The sequence below is a fragment of the Cyanistes caeruleus genome, chromosome 7 (genome assembly GCF_971803275.1).
Source record: "Cyanistes caeruleus chromosome 7, bCyaCae1.hap1.1, whole genome shotgun sequence".
Lineage (NCBI taxonomy): Eukaryota > Metazoa > Chordata > Aves > Passeriformes > Paridae > Cyanistes > Cyanistes caeruleus.
The window spans coordinates 2,361,141-2,376,853 of record NC_141707.1 but is presented as its reverse complement, the minus strand read 5'-3'; the positions used below and the strand labels follow the sequence as shown (position 1 = coordinate 2,376,853).

The following is a 15,713-nucleotide window of genomic DNA, read 5'->3' as shown; positions in this document are numbered from 1 at the left end:
GGAGCGTGGCACCAAAGCAGTCGTTTTCCTGGCCTCTGCAGTGCCAGGCAATGATGTCGGAGGTTTGGGATTCTTTCCCCTGGCTTGGGTTCTGCAGCAGAACCCGCCCCACTCCGCAGTGCTGGGCCCGGCAGCGGGGTCCCGTCTGGGGGGGCAATGTAGTGCTGCTGGCTCTGCCTCCCTCAGCCCATGGGGGCAGCTAGCATCAGCCACGACCCAGCCAATGCTTGCTCCTTGCTGGACCATCAGCAGCTCCAATGGATATTCCCAGCCTCTCCAAAATAATGGCTTGGGCATGGGGGGACAGCCGGTATTTCAGGAAAAAACTGTAATGAATTCTTTTTATCTGATATCCTTCAATCTGCTGGCAGACCAAAGAAGAAAGAGTTGATGTTCCTTATCCCAGGAAATGTTATTTCCTTGGCACTCAGGCTCTTGCTAAAGGCGCACAGACATCTGACGGTGCTTCTGATCACTGAGTTGTGGTGGACCCAGCTGCAAAGAGCTCTTGTCATCTCATAGGGGGAAGTTTCTCATGCACTTACACAGTGTGACTTTCACTGAAAATACCGTTTTCATTGGCAAGTTGTTCCAGAAGTAACTAGCAGAGTGATTTGGAAGTGGCTGAATTACAGCACGATGTTTCTATCCCCTCCCTGCTCACCCCAACCTTCCAAAATCAGCTTTAATTAAACAACTTAAATGAGGAATTATTGTTCTTCTAGTAACTCTTTATAATTCTAATGACCTTGTTGAGGTGGTGGTTAAACACGTTCAAGCCATTGGTTTTGCTCAGGATCCCACAGTCAAAAAGCCCTGAAACAAGGCTTCCTGGCTTTCCTAAGGACATCCAATGTTCTGCTGCTACTACATTGCATTTCCCTCACTCGTGTGTCTGACCTCTGCTTGCAGCACTGCAGCAGCTCGTGTGAGTGAATGGGAATTCTGCATCCTGTAGATCTCTGCAGATACATCTCTCAGGTACCTGAATTTCCTTCAAACCTGGAATTAACACAAACCTCAAGATTTTGTCTCCCACAAATGTATCAGGGCATAGAGGTAGGGTACTGCTGTCCAGTTGCAGGAGGGAGAATTACGTTGCAGGCTATCATCCTGGGGAGGTTGGCAGGGAAAAGCTGCAATTTCATTCACTGATCGTCACGCAAAAGATTGCACTGCTATCACAACAAAACCTGTCCTTCATCCTCGACTGAGCTTGCTTTGGTGGAGACTAATGTCTGAGCCCATAAGTGGGGTTCACCAGATAAAGGAGAAAACCAGGAAATCAGCTGGGAATTTCCTGGAGGGGAGGGCAGGTGTTTGGCTGGGATATGTGCAGTGTGCCCACTGCAGTGTGACTGTGCTGGAGCTCTGCGTCATCATATCAGCGCAGATGTTCAGAACAAGAGAAAATGGCCTCAGGATGTGCCACAGGACATTTTGATTGGATATTAGGAAAAGTTTCTTCATGGAAAGGGTGGTCAGGCACTGGTATACGCTGTCCAGGGCAGTGGTGGAGTCCCCATCCCCAGAGCTGCTAAAAAGACACATGGATATGGCACTTGGGGACAGGGTTTAGCGGTGGACTTTGACAGTGCTGGGGAAACAGTTGGACTCAGTGATCATAGAGGTCTTTTCCAACCTAAGTGGTTCTGTGAGGCTGTGATCTCAGCTGGAGGGGAGCGGGGAAATGGGAGCAGGTGACTGAGAAAGAATCCTCCACAGATGTCTGCTGTGAGGGCCAGAGCAAGACATTAGTCTCCTGTGCTGCTTGGAATAATTGTGGGCAGAGGAGAGAGAGGAATATCCTGCTGGCGAATGTACTACGAGGGCACAGGGCATCTTTTTTGGATAAAGACATCTAAAGTATTTCCACTGAAGCTGGAGAGTAGAGAGGAGGAAAGGTCAACTAAAACAACTACAGCTGTGGAAAATGGCAGCAGCTGGAATTGCAGCTTTGTTCCCAGGCAGCATTTGGCATCACTCATGTGGATGGTGCTACTGCCCTCCCACAGTTTCATCTCCCGACAGCCAAAGCTCGCCAGTGACTGATGCATTTCCATGTGGTTTAAGGGAATGCTTGGCTTTCCGTTTCAGCCTGTTTTTTCATCCTTCCACCCCCGTCTTGACCTGGCCAGACTGCACCATCGTCATAATCCCGAGCTGGCTGCATTGCCGAGCTTCCCAGCCACTAAATCACCATGCTGGAAATCACTAGATTAGGTCTTAATGGCAGGATCAAGTCAGTGGGAGATGAGTGGGGAGAAAGCTCCTGCTGACACAGGTGGACAGGCAGCCCTCCTCGAGAAAACAGGCTAGAAAGCCTAAAATGTCAGAAAAACATCCTCTTTCCTGGCCTTTCTGGCTTTTCTCTGCTTTTGACACATCCATTGTTTTTCAAGGGTCAGAAAACTCTGGTCTGAGTTTTGTGAAGACGATATGGAGAAGTCACAGGTGTTCAAACATTTCCTCCCTCACAGGGGAAAATGCTGTCTTGAGTGATGGACGTTCTGTCCCAGATATTAATTCCCAACACTAAATTCTGCCACCCCCATTGGAAATCCTGGCTGCAGGATGTCACAGTGTGCTGGAGGATGCCAAGGGATTGTGGCTGTCTTTCACACCTGTTCTGGTGGGGCTCCTGGAACACCAGAGTGCCTGGGAAGTGTGGTGGATGTTTTCCAGGGTGGCATTACCACTGAGCAACTGAGATGCTCCAGGCTGGGGCCTGGGTAGTGGTCCTTTGGGAAGGTGGCACAGCAGAGATTGCACAGACCAGGGCTCTGCCCAACCCTGCTCTTTACCTGCACAGGTCATCAAGGGCCCTTGGTCAGCAGGGCTCTGAGGTGTTGCATTTTATCAGCCTGCACTGACCAGGAGAAGCTGTGGCTGCCCCTGGATCCCTGGAAGTGTCCAAGGCCAGGTTGGACACTGGGGCTTGGAGCAGCCTGGAAGAGTGGAAAGTGTCCCTGAACATGGCAGGGGGTGTGAAATGAGATGAGCATTAAGGTCCCTTCCAACCCAAACCATTTTGTGATTCTGTGATACAGCTGCAAGAAAGAGGGGTTTTCTGGAGGCCCTGTGATGGATGGTGGCGGGGTGACGGAGACTTTCTCCTCTGCATTTGCTTGTTGGTGCCTGTGAACTTTCCACCCAAACTTTTCAGGGAGGGAGAGTTATGCCACTGGGGCATCTTTGCACAGAGTTGTCCTCTCTGTTTGGTTTTGGACAGCTTGAACAAAACATTGCTATATCCCCCAAAAATAACTCTAGGAAGCAAAGGCTTACTCATATGGGGCTCATGCACCCAGTGAGCCTGAGGAACACATGGAAGGAGGAAGAGGAGGACAAGGGCTGGCTTCAGCAAGCATAGAGCCAGCAATATCCTCCAGCCCCTGCTGGGGGAATTTGGGCTCTGCTCAAGCTGAGCTGAGCCGCCTGCCATCAGGGCCGGGCATCCCTAATAGGATATCAGAGGCATGACTCCCTTGATCCCAGCATCCGCTTTTCCAGCTCCTGTATGGAAGCCCAGAGCTCCATTTGCCTCCTCCTGTTCTGCTTCATGTGCCTGTTCCTGTACGGGAGACGATTGTGTTATTAAATTAATTCAATCCACAGTGTTCAGATTTCCCCTAATTGGAAGGGAATTGCTCGCTTTTTAGGGACGTGTTGGTATTTGTGAGGTATCAGCAAGCATAAACACAAGAGCACTCGCTGAGGCAACTGCTCCAACCTCTGAAAAATGGGAAAAGAGAAAAATTGGAGTGCATATGTTTGCATGTGGGGAAGAGGAGTATTCCTGCTGTTCTGGGCTTTCATTTTCCTTCCTATTCCTTAATCACTGATTCCTGAGTTGCTTTTTCAGACATAGGGGATTCCTGATAGATTAAAGAAATTTCCCAGAATTTAATATATTTGAACTGATTCTAGAAGAACCAGATTGCCCTGAGAACTGACAATGTCTCCTCCAGGCACTCTTGCAAAGGCAGCTGCAATTAACAGGCCTATTTATTGTGGAATGGGATCATCCTTTGGAAGGGCACTGTCCAGCTTTGGGGCAAATCTCCCTTTGATGTAGTGCAAAAGAGGATGCTCCAGTCCTTCACCTGTGGTTGCCCAGGTGTGATGTTTGGCAGAGACTGGTTTGGCATGCTACTTCCCTTTTGGGGCCAAGCTTGACACTTCTGTCTCCTAATTCCATGCCTTTGACCTCTGTGGGGCTGCCCCTGATTTGCACTGGGCTGGAGCTGGGCTCTGCCTCTACTCTGTCCATTGGGCTGGATGTGATGGTGGCCTCAGGGCTCTCAAGTGGACAAAGGACCCATTTCAAAGCTGTGGTGAACAAGGCAGAACACGATGGTAAAGAGGAAGGGGCTGAGATGATTCTCTCTTCAGGCAGGGAATGCTCTGAAATGCTCAAAATCGCATTTTAGGGGATAATTTTTCCCAGCCTTTTGTCCATGAGGAATGAGGGCTGCTGGGGGTGGCCCGTGCCCACAGTAAATGCTTCAGCTCTATTGTTGCCATGCCTTCCATTGAGCTCATGAGACCCCTATAAAACACTTACCTTTCACTAGTATGGTTAAGAAAAGGCCAATGTAGCTTTCCCACTCACTGGAGCATGAAGCGTGTTTAATTTAATAATGCTGATAAATCTTAAAGCCAGGAGCATTTGGCTAACACATGACCCACTTTTTCAATCAATTGGAAGCATTTACATAACAGCCTGATGCAGGGTTCCTCCTGCTAAGGATGTGGGGCTGGAGATGGCAAACACCCTCCCTACCACAAGATATGGGGACTGGCTTTAGACTGAAAGAAGGGGAGGATTAGATGAGATTTTAGGAAGAAATTCTTCCCTGTGAGGGTGCCCAGGGAAGCTGTGGCTGCCCCTGAATCCCTGGAAGTGTCCAAAGCCAGGTTGGACACTGGGGTTTGAAGCAGCCTGGGATAGATAGTGGAAGGTGTCCCTGCCCATGGCAGAGGAGTAGAATGGGATATCTTAAGTTCCCTGCCAACCCAAAACATTTTGCGATTCTGTGATGCCTTTGGTGTAGGAGTTTGTCTCCTGACACATCATGAGCACTGGAAATGCTGACCTCCACCTATCAGCTTATTGACCCTTTCTGCACTGACTCCCATGCACAGGAGTCAACCTGGGGTTAAACAACACACCCAATTATTCTTTTCCTTCATTGTTCACTTTACAGTGGGCTCAGCCTTGAAAATTCCTCATCTTGCCTGTTCTGTTACAGTCTCTCAGCCCATTCCCATTACTTTCATCTCCAATGTTGTCACCTTTTTCCTCGGAAATATTATCCTTCTCCCCACCCTTAAAAGCACCTTTTGGCTTGACTTAGAACCAGAGAATAACAGCGTGGTTTGGACTGGAAGGGACCTTAAAGCTCATGCCATTCCACTTCTGCCATGGGCAGGGACACTTTCCACTATCCCAGGTTGCTCCAAGCTCTGTCCAGCCTGACCTTGGACACTGTCAGGGATGGGGAGTCCACAACCTCTCTGGGCAACCTGTGCCAGTGAACCTGTTTTGGTGTTCAGCACATTTCATTTCTTATCCTTGTGAGGATTCTGTCCTTTTTTCATTTGTGACATGCAGCAGCCTCGAGCCCAGTGTTTGCACATAGGTCATAAGCAGCCTCATTCTCAGTGAGCCAGTGTCCTTTAGCTTTAGGGAATTCTATCTCCCTGCAAACCACATGGGTTTATCCATTTTGGGTTTCATAATAACCTCTGGGAAGAGGTTTTGGATCAAACCCATCCCCATCCATGGTCTGTGCATTGCTGCTGTTTATTCATCCCAGCTTACATTAAAGCAGTACTTGAGAATTTGTTTATCTCCCGCTTTTTTTTGCTCACGTAAGTCCCCGTCTGAGCAAAGGGAATTGCCAGATGCTTGTGAGCAGAATGGAAAATCTCCCATCTGATACAGACTGAGGGATTAAATCTGAGGGAGAATTGCTCTGTATCTCTCAGCACTGCACATAGAAGGACACTGGCACCTCCTTCTGGGATGGCACTGCTCTCCCCATGCAATGGGCTGCAGGGATATTTCATATGCCACGTCCTCATGCAGAGATGCTCCTGAAGTTATCAGGAATGAAAAATTAAGGATTTGTTGCCATTCTCTGTTTTTTATCTCTTTCCCCCCCTCCTTGCCTTCAAAACATCAGTGGCATCTCTAGAGGGCAGAGGAGGAAAGAGAGAGAATGGAGAAGGAAAACAGCATGGTTTTGTTAGATATGTGTGACATGAATGGCTGGAAGTGGTGTGGTGCACAGTCTGCCCAGCTGGGGAGCTCTCAAGTCAGGATGTGTGGCAACCAGGATGCCAGTTCTGTCCTTCCCATTCAGTGCTCCTGGGGTCAGATAGACAATTCCTGCCCACGGAAAAAGTGCATTGTGGTTTTCTTTATGCTGGAGATGCTGAGCTTTCATTTGCTAGGTAGGTGCTGCGGGTCTTTTAAAGCACCACTGTCACCACTGGCCCTTGGACAGGCTGCTTGTCTGCTGCCTTGGTCCAGGGTTGTTTTTTGGCTGCTCTGTGGGGGTCTATCCCCCTCCAAGGAACCTGTTCTGAGAGCAAACCTTCCCTGCTGTGTCCCCAGGTGATCCAGGCAAGGTGCTGCCCGTGTCTAGGCTGCTCTCCCAGCTAACGCACGTCTCCCATCCCCTGGTAGGAAATGGAGTCCAAGGTCTCTGAAGGTGGCCTCAACGTTACCCTCACCATCCGGCTGCTGATGCACGGCAAGGTAAGGGGATCCCACAGCGTCCTCACAGCCCCCTCTCCCACCTGCCCAGACCCACACACAGCTTTGTCCAGCTGTGCCAGCCCTGTGAACAGCTGTCCTGCGGGTGGGGAGGGTAGCATGGTTAGGTGCTCCTGCTCCCCCTCATTCCTGCCCCTCAACCCTGTCTCTCCACTGGGGACAGTGTCCACCAGGTCTTTACTTCATTATGAGATGGGGCTGGATTCTCATCATGTTTTCTAATGTCAGTTCCTCTGGTTTTGGCTTTTTTCTCCACATAGGAAGTTGGAAGCATCATTGGGAAGGTAAGGATGCATTTAGTGTACAGTTGATGCTGTTCCTGCACCTGTGATGTGGTAGATGCTGTAGTCACCTCTTCCCTGTCATGTCCTGAAAAGTGTGGGGTGCCTGAGCTGGTTGCTGCATTTGTGAGCCAGAAACTGTGAGAGACCTACAGAGGCCTCAAAGACCATTCCCCTAAAAACCCCACCAACCACCAAACTGTTCCCAGCTGCTTCACTGGGTAATGGCTGGGAGTTTATGTTGCTCTGGTGTTTTCATCAAGTAACTTCATTAAGAGATACTAAAAATATCACACAGATACATTTAAATTATATCTAAAGTAATTCTATAGTCCCTGTCTCTGAGGCCAGAGGACTTCATTTATCTTTTGCAAAAAAGTCTCCTGAGTTGCTCTGGTGTTTCCACAGTGGTTTGGGAAGTCCTGGCTGTACAGGACTTAGGGGCTTTTTTTTTGAGGTCGTTTTAAAAGAAGGGTTTATGGCGGCAAAGATTTGCAGCACGAACACGTTTTCCCTGTAGACTTGTGTCTTATTTTTCCATCAGCACATCCAACTCTGGGAAGATTCACAGTTGTGAATTTGTATATATATGTATATTTGATGATTTGCATGCTCAGCTCTTCAGCTGACCATCACCTGGGGGTGCAGGGCCAGGCATCACAGCTCCCATGCTTTTGGCTACAAACTGCCATCTATTAGGGAGATGCATTTTCGGTAGGATTGTTTTAATGGTAGAAGTCTTGAATATTCAGTAATAGCTTGGTTTTCCCTCCTGTTCCAGAAAGGAGAGACTGTGAAGAAGATGCGTGAGGAGGTGAGCAGCCTGCTCTGTGGATGATTTGTAGGAGGGAGTGCAGAGTGGCCAGAGCTGCACATGTGCGATATGTGCAGGAATTCCCAGGGTCAGGAGAAGCAAGCCAGCTGCCCTCAGAGCTCTTTGGACCAGTTTTCTCCCTTCACACTCAAACTCCTATCACATTTTCCAGAGTCAAGTATTTAATGAAACATTGAAATTAAGTCACTTGTAATATGCTTTGAGTTTGTTCAGGGTCTTTGTGCCTGCAGCTCCCAGGGAGCAAAACTCTTCACAGGCCATTGCCTGTGAAGGCCCAATGAGCTGGTCTTGCCTTGATCCCATGGATTCCCTTTTCAGTGAAACACTGGAAACCCTTTCTGAGGGTTGGGATAAGTCAGGGCTGAAATCACTGCAGAAGAAGGGTGGGAGTTTGGAAGGTTAGACAGAATGCTGTGAGGCTGGCACAGGTATCAGGCTGAGAGAGGACCCAACCTGATTACTTGGCTGTGGCTATTCCAGGACTCTTCTTCTCTTTCCAGAGCGGGGCAAGGATCAACATCTCGGAGGGGAACTGTCCTGAGCGGATTGTGACCATAACTGGCCCCACTGATGCCATCTTCAAGGCTTTTGCCATGATTGCCTACAAATTTGAGGAGGTGAGAAATGTGAGCCATCCCATGAGAAATGGCTGGCCAGCCAGCCAACCAGTGCCTGGTTGGATTTGCCTAACTGGGACATGGCCTCAGCAAAGAACCTTTCAGACATCTCTAACTAGGGTGGGTCTGGAGCACAAGTCTAATGGGGAGTGGCTCAGGGAGCTGGGAGACTCAGCCTGGAAAAAAGGGAGGCTCAGGGGGGAACTTCTCGCTCTCTACAACTGCTTGGAAGGGGAAGGGGAGTGTAGCCATTTAGGGGTTGGTCTCTTCTCCCAAGTAACAAGTGACAGGACCAGAGGAAATGACCTCAGGTTTGGGTTGGATATTAGGGAAAATTGCTTCACTGGAAGGTTGGTCAGGCCTTGGAACAGGCTGCCCAAGGCACCTGGTGGTCACTATCCCTGGAAGTGCTCAAAAGGAAACACTTTAGTCACCTGACCATAATGCATGTGGATGTGGCACCTGGGCACCTGTGGCACTGTGGCTCTGGTTGGGTACCAAGGGCTGACATGCTGCACTTTTCCTTTCCAAGGACATAACCAACTCCATGAGCAACAGCACTGCTACCAGCAAACCTCCGGTGACACTGCGGCTTGTGGTGCCAGCAAGTCAGTGTGGCTCCCTCATTGGCAAGGGGGGCTCCAAGATCAAGGAAATCCGAGAGGTAAAGCAGATTCCATTCTATTACTGCACTTCAGCACAGCTCCTTGGAGCTGAGCCGTGGCCGAGGGGAGCTGCCTTGGGAAGGGGATTCCTCTGCTGCCTCATGCATCATGTTGTTTCCCAGGGTGGTCTGGCCAATGTGGGAGCAGCGTCCCATAGGATGCCATGTGCCAGGCCTTGGGAGGCATGTGGTGTCAGAACTGGAGCTGGCTCCAGATGAAGGTGTTCAGCTGTGGAATTTCTCCTTCCTCTCTCTTTCTGTCTCCAGTCCACAGGTGCTCAGGTCCAAGTGGCGGGGGACATGCTGCCCAACTCCACGGAGCGGGCAGTGACAATCTCGGGGACACCCGACGCAATTATCCAGTGTGTCAAACAGATCTGTGTGGTGATGCTGGAGGTACAGTCTGTAACAAAGGGGGTAAAGTACATACGGAAAAAATCCCAGCTGGCTCCACCAGAGCGCTGGGAGCTGTGGAGCGTGTCTCTCTCGTCCCCTTCACCACACGTTGTTGGACCACTCTCATTTCTTGGTACCTCCACTGGAAACACACCCTGTGTCTTTTCCCCACCATTGTCCGTAGTTTCTAGAGTCCCACACTGGAAGCTTGTCTGGTCAGGTGCCCCAGAGGAGGTGTTTTGTGTCAGAGCAGAGGGTGGCTTCAGGGAAGAGAGGTGCCAGCAAGCTGGGACAGCCTGGCCTGGTGCCCCAGCAGCACCCAGGGTGCTGTGGGAAGGAGATGGGGGCCACAGACACTGCTCCAAGAGCCTGGTCTCTGCCTCACAAGGACCACAGCCAGGAGGAGGAAGAGGAGGCCAGAGCTTCCCCTGCACTGGGGGAGATGGAACTGGGAGCAGAAGGCTGTGTTTCAGTGGGGCACAGTGGGAATAGGGGTGAGGAAGGCTGGTGGAGAGCAGGGACTGTAGGGCACATGGATATATGATCAAGGTGCCATTTTCTGGGATAAATGCTGACAAGCAGAGCTGGAAGATCTCTGCTGTGGAGAGATGCTGCAGTACTGTTGCAGTAGTTGCTGGACCTCAGCCACATGCCCCACATCCACACTTGCCACTTCAGATGGGAGAAGCTCTAGAAGGAGAGCCTCTGGGACATGGGACAGTGACACATTCCATTCCTGGTGCGTCCCAGAGCCAGACAAAGCTCATGTCTCATGTAAAGACTTATGTAAGGCCCCTCTGCCTAGCTGCACAGCCCTTTCACAGCAGGAAGGAGCACGTTTCCCACTGGAAAAGTTTCAGATGGGGATGACAAGGCTTGGTGAAGGTAGAGCAAAGCCAAATGGAAGCATCTTCAGCTTGGCAGCAGCACATCTCAGGAAGGATAAACAGGAGCCATGTTCCCCATCCCTGCTGGCTGTGATGCTCAGGCAGCTGCACTGCTGCCAGAGGAATTTTAGGCACCCAATGACTCCAGGTTACAGATTGCAGCAGAGATGAGCCTGAGGTGATGCTTGTCAAGTGTGTTAAAAAGTCTTTCTTACAAAGCAAGATGTGCTGCTCCTCTGTCCAGCTCAGCTGGACAGAGGAAAAACCCATGAGTCTTCTTGTAGTCTGAAATCTGGAAAGTGCCCTGGCTTTAGTGGCTTACAGAGATGTTCCACATCACCTTTCAGTCTTAAACAGGTAATCTTGGCTCGTACCCTCCAAGATTTGCAATGCAATAAAAGAACAAGTAGGAGATGTGGATGTGCTGGAGATGTGCTTTGATCAGCTTTCCCAGGAGCAGGACAGGAGCAGGAGGATTTAGATAATGCTGCTTGCCTACAAGTAGACATCCAAAGAACATACAGGAAAAAAAAAAAGTTTTCCATGAGATAGTGTAATTTCTATTGCCTGTCCTTATATAGCAGTCACTGAGTTGTTTAATTTTGGATGGAAGCAGGAGGAGAGCTGAAATATCTCCTGATCCCTAGAAACCTCCAGGTTTCCTATGGCCTGTAAGTTGTTCAGGAAAAAAACAGAGGGAGAACCTGGGCAAGCAGCTCCTGTGCATCACACCAGCAGCTCTGTCACCGCAGCTCTGCTCAGACCTACCCAAGGACCTGACAGAGGGCAGCAAGACCACAGAAACACGGAATCACCAATCACAGAATGGGGTGGGTTGGAAGGGACCTTAAAGGCTATCTAGTTCCAGCCCCCTGCCACGTGCAGGGACACTTCTCAGCTGATCTTGCAGCACCTATGTCCCAACTCAGTGAGGGACCGCACCAGGGCCTGGAGGTGACCCTCTTCTGGCAGCGAAGAAGATGAGGGAAGCCAAAGAGCTTGACTATGGTGCCAGGTCACTCAGATGGGCTGTACCTACCCATTTTGCTGCTTCAGGCTCTCCTCAGGGCGTTCTAAGGAGGGTTCTCAGAGCCTAGAGCAGGCAACGTGGTTTGTGCAGAGCAGAGTGAAGCTGAGGGAGGCAGCAGAGGTCCAGGAGGCCGATCAGGGGCCTGTGCCTTGGCAGGGGATCTCCTGTGCCCCAGGTTGTCCTTGTTGCCCACAAATCCCCTCTTTCCCCGTGTGCTCCTGTCCAGAAACGCGGTGTTGCCTGGTGCGGGTGTTGCTGTGGCGGCCCCGGGGGCCGTGCTCCATTAGGTGCTTTCTAACGCTCTTTTTGCCGCTGTTTCAGGAAAGCTGTTCTAATGTTCTCTCTCCCTCTCCTTATCCCTTTTCCTAGTCCCCACCAAAAGGTGCCACCATTCCCTACCGCCCAAAGCCCGCCTCCACCCCTGTCATTTTTGCAGGTGGTCAGGTAAGAGCCGACCCGCTTGCAGCCTCCACTGCCAACCTCAGCCTTTTACTGCAGCACCAGCCGCTGCCCGTTAGTGCACTCAGGTTTCTTGCCTTCTGACTTGCATGGTGTCATCCCATCCGTTGTGTGCCACGGCAGCTGGACTGAAAGCTCTGGGCTTAGCTCCTGTCATGGATGCCGGACAGTGAGGAGAAGGGAAGGGCCAGCCTGGGCGTCATCTCCATGTCAGGGTGTCACACAGAGGAAAGGCTGGGATTTGCTTCTCTAGACCCAGGTTCAGTGTTTGTCAGTGGTTGAGAAGGAGAGGATTAGAAAAGCATTGTTGAGCAAGAGGCTGTCCCTGCTCTATGGCACCTCCAGCCCAGTTAAAAATACCTTTGTGTGGCTGTAATTGATCCAAGGTAGGAAGGGTTTGTCTCAGCTACTTCTCTGCTCAGGGCAGCCCCCACAGAAGGGCCATGTCCCCCTCCCTGGTTTGGGTTGCTGCTTCCCTCTGGGGCAAAGCCTGCACTGTGTCACCCCCAGTGACATTGCAGCCTTGCAGACACCACGTGCTATTTCCAGTAGCAAGCCCTGGGCTGGTTTTTCCTTTGTGGGATAACCATAGCACAGGTTAGCTGGAGGTTATTCTGCAAGTGACAATCAGCAGGAGCAAGGGCAACTGAGCACATGGCTTGTTCTAAAGAGGGAATTTGCACCTCTGCTTTCTTCACCTCATCTCCTCGCCTCACCTGGTGACCCAGGACCTGCCTGTAGATGCCACCATCCTGTGGTCTATCACATCCAGCAGGGGATGTACCTTCCCAAGAGATCCTGCAGCCAGGTAGGGCCAGCACCACAAAACCACAGCTTAGGCCACCCAGAGCAGCTCCACAGATTTATTTCATTTCTCTCCAACCATAATAAAAAAGGACAAACTAAGACCAGGAGCAAAGCCCAGAGCACAGGCTATTTCAGGCTGAATTAGTCATTGCCAAGATAGGGAGTGTGTGACTCCATCTGAGCAGCGGTCCTGGAAAAGAGCTTTGAGTCCAGCTGCCTGGTGAACTGATCTTTTCAAAAGGGAGAGTGAGATGGAGGCAGCAATTCTGCCGTGAATGGTTGGTGTCTTGGACAGAAGTAACATCACTGGAAGAAAGCAACTGTTTCAGAAGTGAGAGCTCTTCCCAAGGCTGGGAGCCCTATGGCTCTGCCTGAGGGGTAGCACGGGGCAAGGGGACAGAGGACAACTGGTGACAGGCAGGAATTTGGGGTGGGATGAGTCTCCAGGAGCACAGCAGGCTGAGAGATGAAGTGGGCAATGGCAGATGCCAAAGGTACCAGCCCTCAAAGGTCAGGGCTGAGTTGCCTCTGTCCAAAACACCTTCCTGCCCTTGATTACATTTTTTGACTCAATTTTTCTAATCAAAAGCCAATGGCCAAATTAAACCACCAGGACAGGCAACTCTTCAGCCTCTGTCCCATTGTGCTGGGATGCTGGTGGGCACTGGGACAGCCATCTTCCCTTTTCCTTCTCCATGATTTTGGGGCTTGCCTTCACACAAAGCACCTTGTTCTTTGCGAATTATGTGGCAAATTTGCAGGAGGCTCCCAGGTTTTCTCCTTTCATTTTTCTTGGCAATCTTTACTCTCCCTTTTCAAAGTGTTCTCCATCTCTTTTGCCATTTCTTTCAGAATCATCTGAATAATGTGTCAACCAGTGAAATACATTTTGCTAGCTGGTTAAGTCCTAAATATTGGGCTCTCTAGTGTCTGGCTCTTCACCCACACTGGTGCTTATTTTGGGGTTATTTATCAACAAAAAGAGAAAGGATTGCTACAAAGGATGGGAAAAACACATAAACCCATTTACCTGGAAGATGCTTGCATGGATTTACCAATTGCAGCTGGTGAAAGGCATCGCAGTGCAGGCAGCCCTCACCTCGATGCCTTTCCAACTCCCCAGCAGAGCACTGGAATATACTGGGTGGATGTAAAGCATCCACTGGGGCTTGTGCACCTGAAAATAATGGAGAGCCTCATGGAGCTGGCTTGCTTTTTGGGTTTGCACTTGGGCAGTGATGTCACTGTGCACCTGCTACACAGGTAGTTCTGGTTATTAGAGAATCACAGGAGGGCTTGGGTTGGAAAGGACACTAAAGATCATTCACTTCCAACTCACCGCCCCCCCCCCACTGATCCTTATTTTTTGTACAGCAAAGACCAGCCACAGCCTAATATTCCTGCTCCATGCAATGCTGGCACCTATAAAGAGCTGTTTCTTTCCTTTTGAAAAAAGCCAAACAGAGCCCGAGCCCTTGAAGTCAGGTAGCTCAACATGGTCTAGGTTGGATGGGAGATGAAACATCTCCCTCCTGCCCCAAGGATTTGGTGCCCCAAGGAATTTAATGTGGCACAGGGGGTCCCAGCAGAGGGATGGAGTTCTCTCCCCACATCCTGCCAGCCCTGGTAACATCTTTGTTTTTCCTTTTCAGGCCTATACAATTCAGGGACAATACGCTATTCCACACCCGGATGTGAGTTTTACCCTAATTTTTCTTATACCCTTTTCTGTCACCTGCATGCTACTGTTAATTCACATAATATTAATATTAGCCAATAATATTAATAGCATATTTTCAAAGTGACTGGCCATGTGTAGCATCTGTAATACCTCGAGTAGCCTTTTAACCTGTTAGCACTAAACTTTATTACTTCTGAGGACTTGGCCTGATGCTAAATTGTTTGCATTATTCAGTGCTATCCCTTTGTTCTGTTAGAAACCATACTCTATGCATTTTGTGCCTCAAAATGATCAAAACAAGAAAAAAAAAAAAAAGAATACCTTCCCTTCTATTTTCCCCTTGTCTTTAAAATGTTGGTGAGCCAAGGGCATATTTACCTTCTGAGTGCCTTGGTGGGTTGGGAAGAAGCCAGAGCTCCAAGGGTTTTGTGCTTGAAGACTGGGCAGGGATGTGCCTTTCCGAGGGGGTGTTCCTTCAGATGATGTGGAAATTAAACTAAGCCCCCACCATGTCTCCCAGAGGGCCCCCAGAGGGCCCCCAGAGCAACGTGGTCACCCTGGGTTGGGTGGCTGTCTCACTGCTGTGGGTGGCTGTTACCCACTGCAGGGCAGCCTGAGGACAGCCCCCACTTCACCTCGGGCTCCTTGGTGCAGAGGCAGGAGCTTCTCTGAGCTGCTCTGACTGAGGTTTGCTGATGCTGGGATCTCTTGGGCTCCCATGCCTGTGGGGGGGTCAGGGAGCACTTTTGTGGGGGGACCACATAGGGATCAACAGCTGGAATGTGCGCACCTGAAATTACCAAGGGAAATAGAAAATCAGTCTGTTTGAATGATTTCTCTGAGGAAAGCAGGGAAGTTCAGCTTCTGAGGTGGTCATGGCTCCTGGAAAAAGCAGGAACTTGCTAAATGTGTTTCCAAGGGGACAAAATACCCATTGAGTCTCACTGCAGAGGGTCCCTCCTGCTGTGAGGCAGGGATCTGCGGTGGGGCTGAGGATGTCGCAGTGGGTGGAAAACATTCTCCAGCCATCTCACCCATGGGAAGGGGTTGATGCAGCTCAGTGTTCCCCTTTCCAGTGAGTGCACTGGGTACTAAATCATAAAATTTCTTCTTCTGTGGTTGAGAAGGTGGCAAGACTGTTTGATACTACGAATGCCTGCCCCATATGGGAACATTTGGGAGTTGTAGGCTGGATTTTCATCCTAGGAGAAGTGGTTTCACTGGAATTAGAGGAATCCAGGCTTTGGCTTTCTATGTGTGTACTCTGAA

General features: G+C 50.1%; 1 protein-coding gene across 50 annotated transcripts in view; it reads left to right on the top strand.

The window, feature by feature from the left end:
• PCBP3 (poly(rC) binding protein 3) overlaps nucleotides 1-15,713 on the top strand; it is a 55,059-nt gene that overhangs the window by 20,712 nt on the left and 18,634 nt on the right. For 19 of the 50 annotated variants that reach the window (XM_086898187.1, XM_086898186.1, XM_086898199.1 and 16 more), the window contains 8 exons: nucleotides 6,626-6,769; nucleotides 7,048-7,071; nucleotides 7,850-7,882; nucleotides 8,404-8,520; nucleotides 9,053-9,184; nucleotides 9,452-9,580; nucleotides 11,867-11,941; nucleotides 14,416-14,457. In XM_086898187.1, coding sequence (XP_086754313.1) covers nucleotides 6,701-6,769; nucleotides 7,048-7,071; nucleotides 7,850-7,882; nucleotides 8,404-8,520; nucleotides 9,053-9,184; nucleotides 9,452-9,580; nucleotides 11,867-11,941; nucleotides 14,416-14,457 — 621 coding nt within the window. In that variant the 5' untranslated portion in view covers nucleotides 6,626-6,700. The remainder of the gene's footprint in view (nucleotides 1-6,625; nucleotides 6,770-7,047; nucleotides 7,072-7,849; nucleotides 7,883-8,403; nucleotides 8,521-9,052; nucleotides 9,185-9,451; nucleotides 9,581-11,866; nucleotides 11,942-14,415; nucleotides 14,458-15,713) is intronic. The other 31 variants (XM_086898212.1, XM_086898208.1, XM_086898211.1 and 28 more) reach the window with 3 other exon arrangements.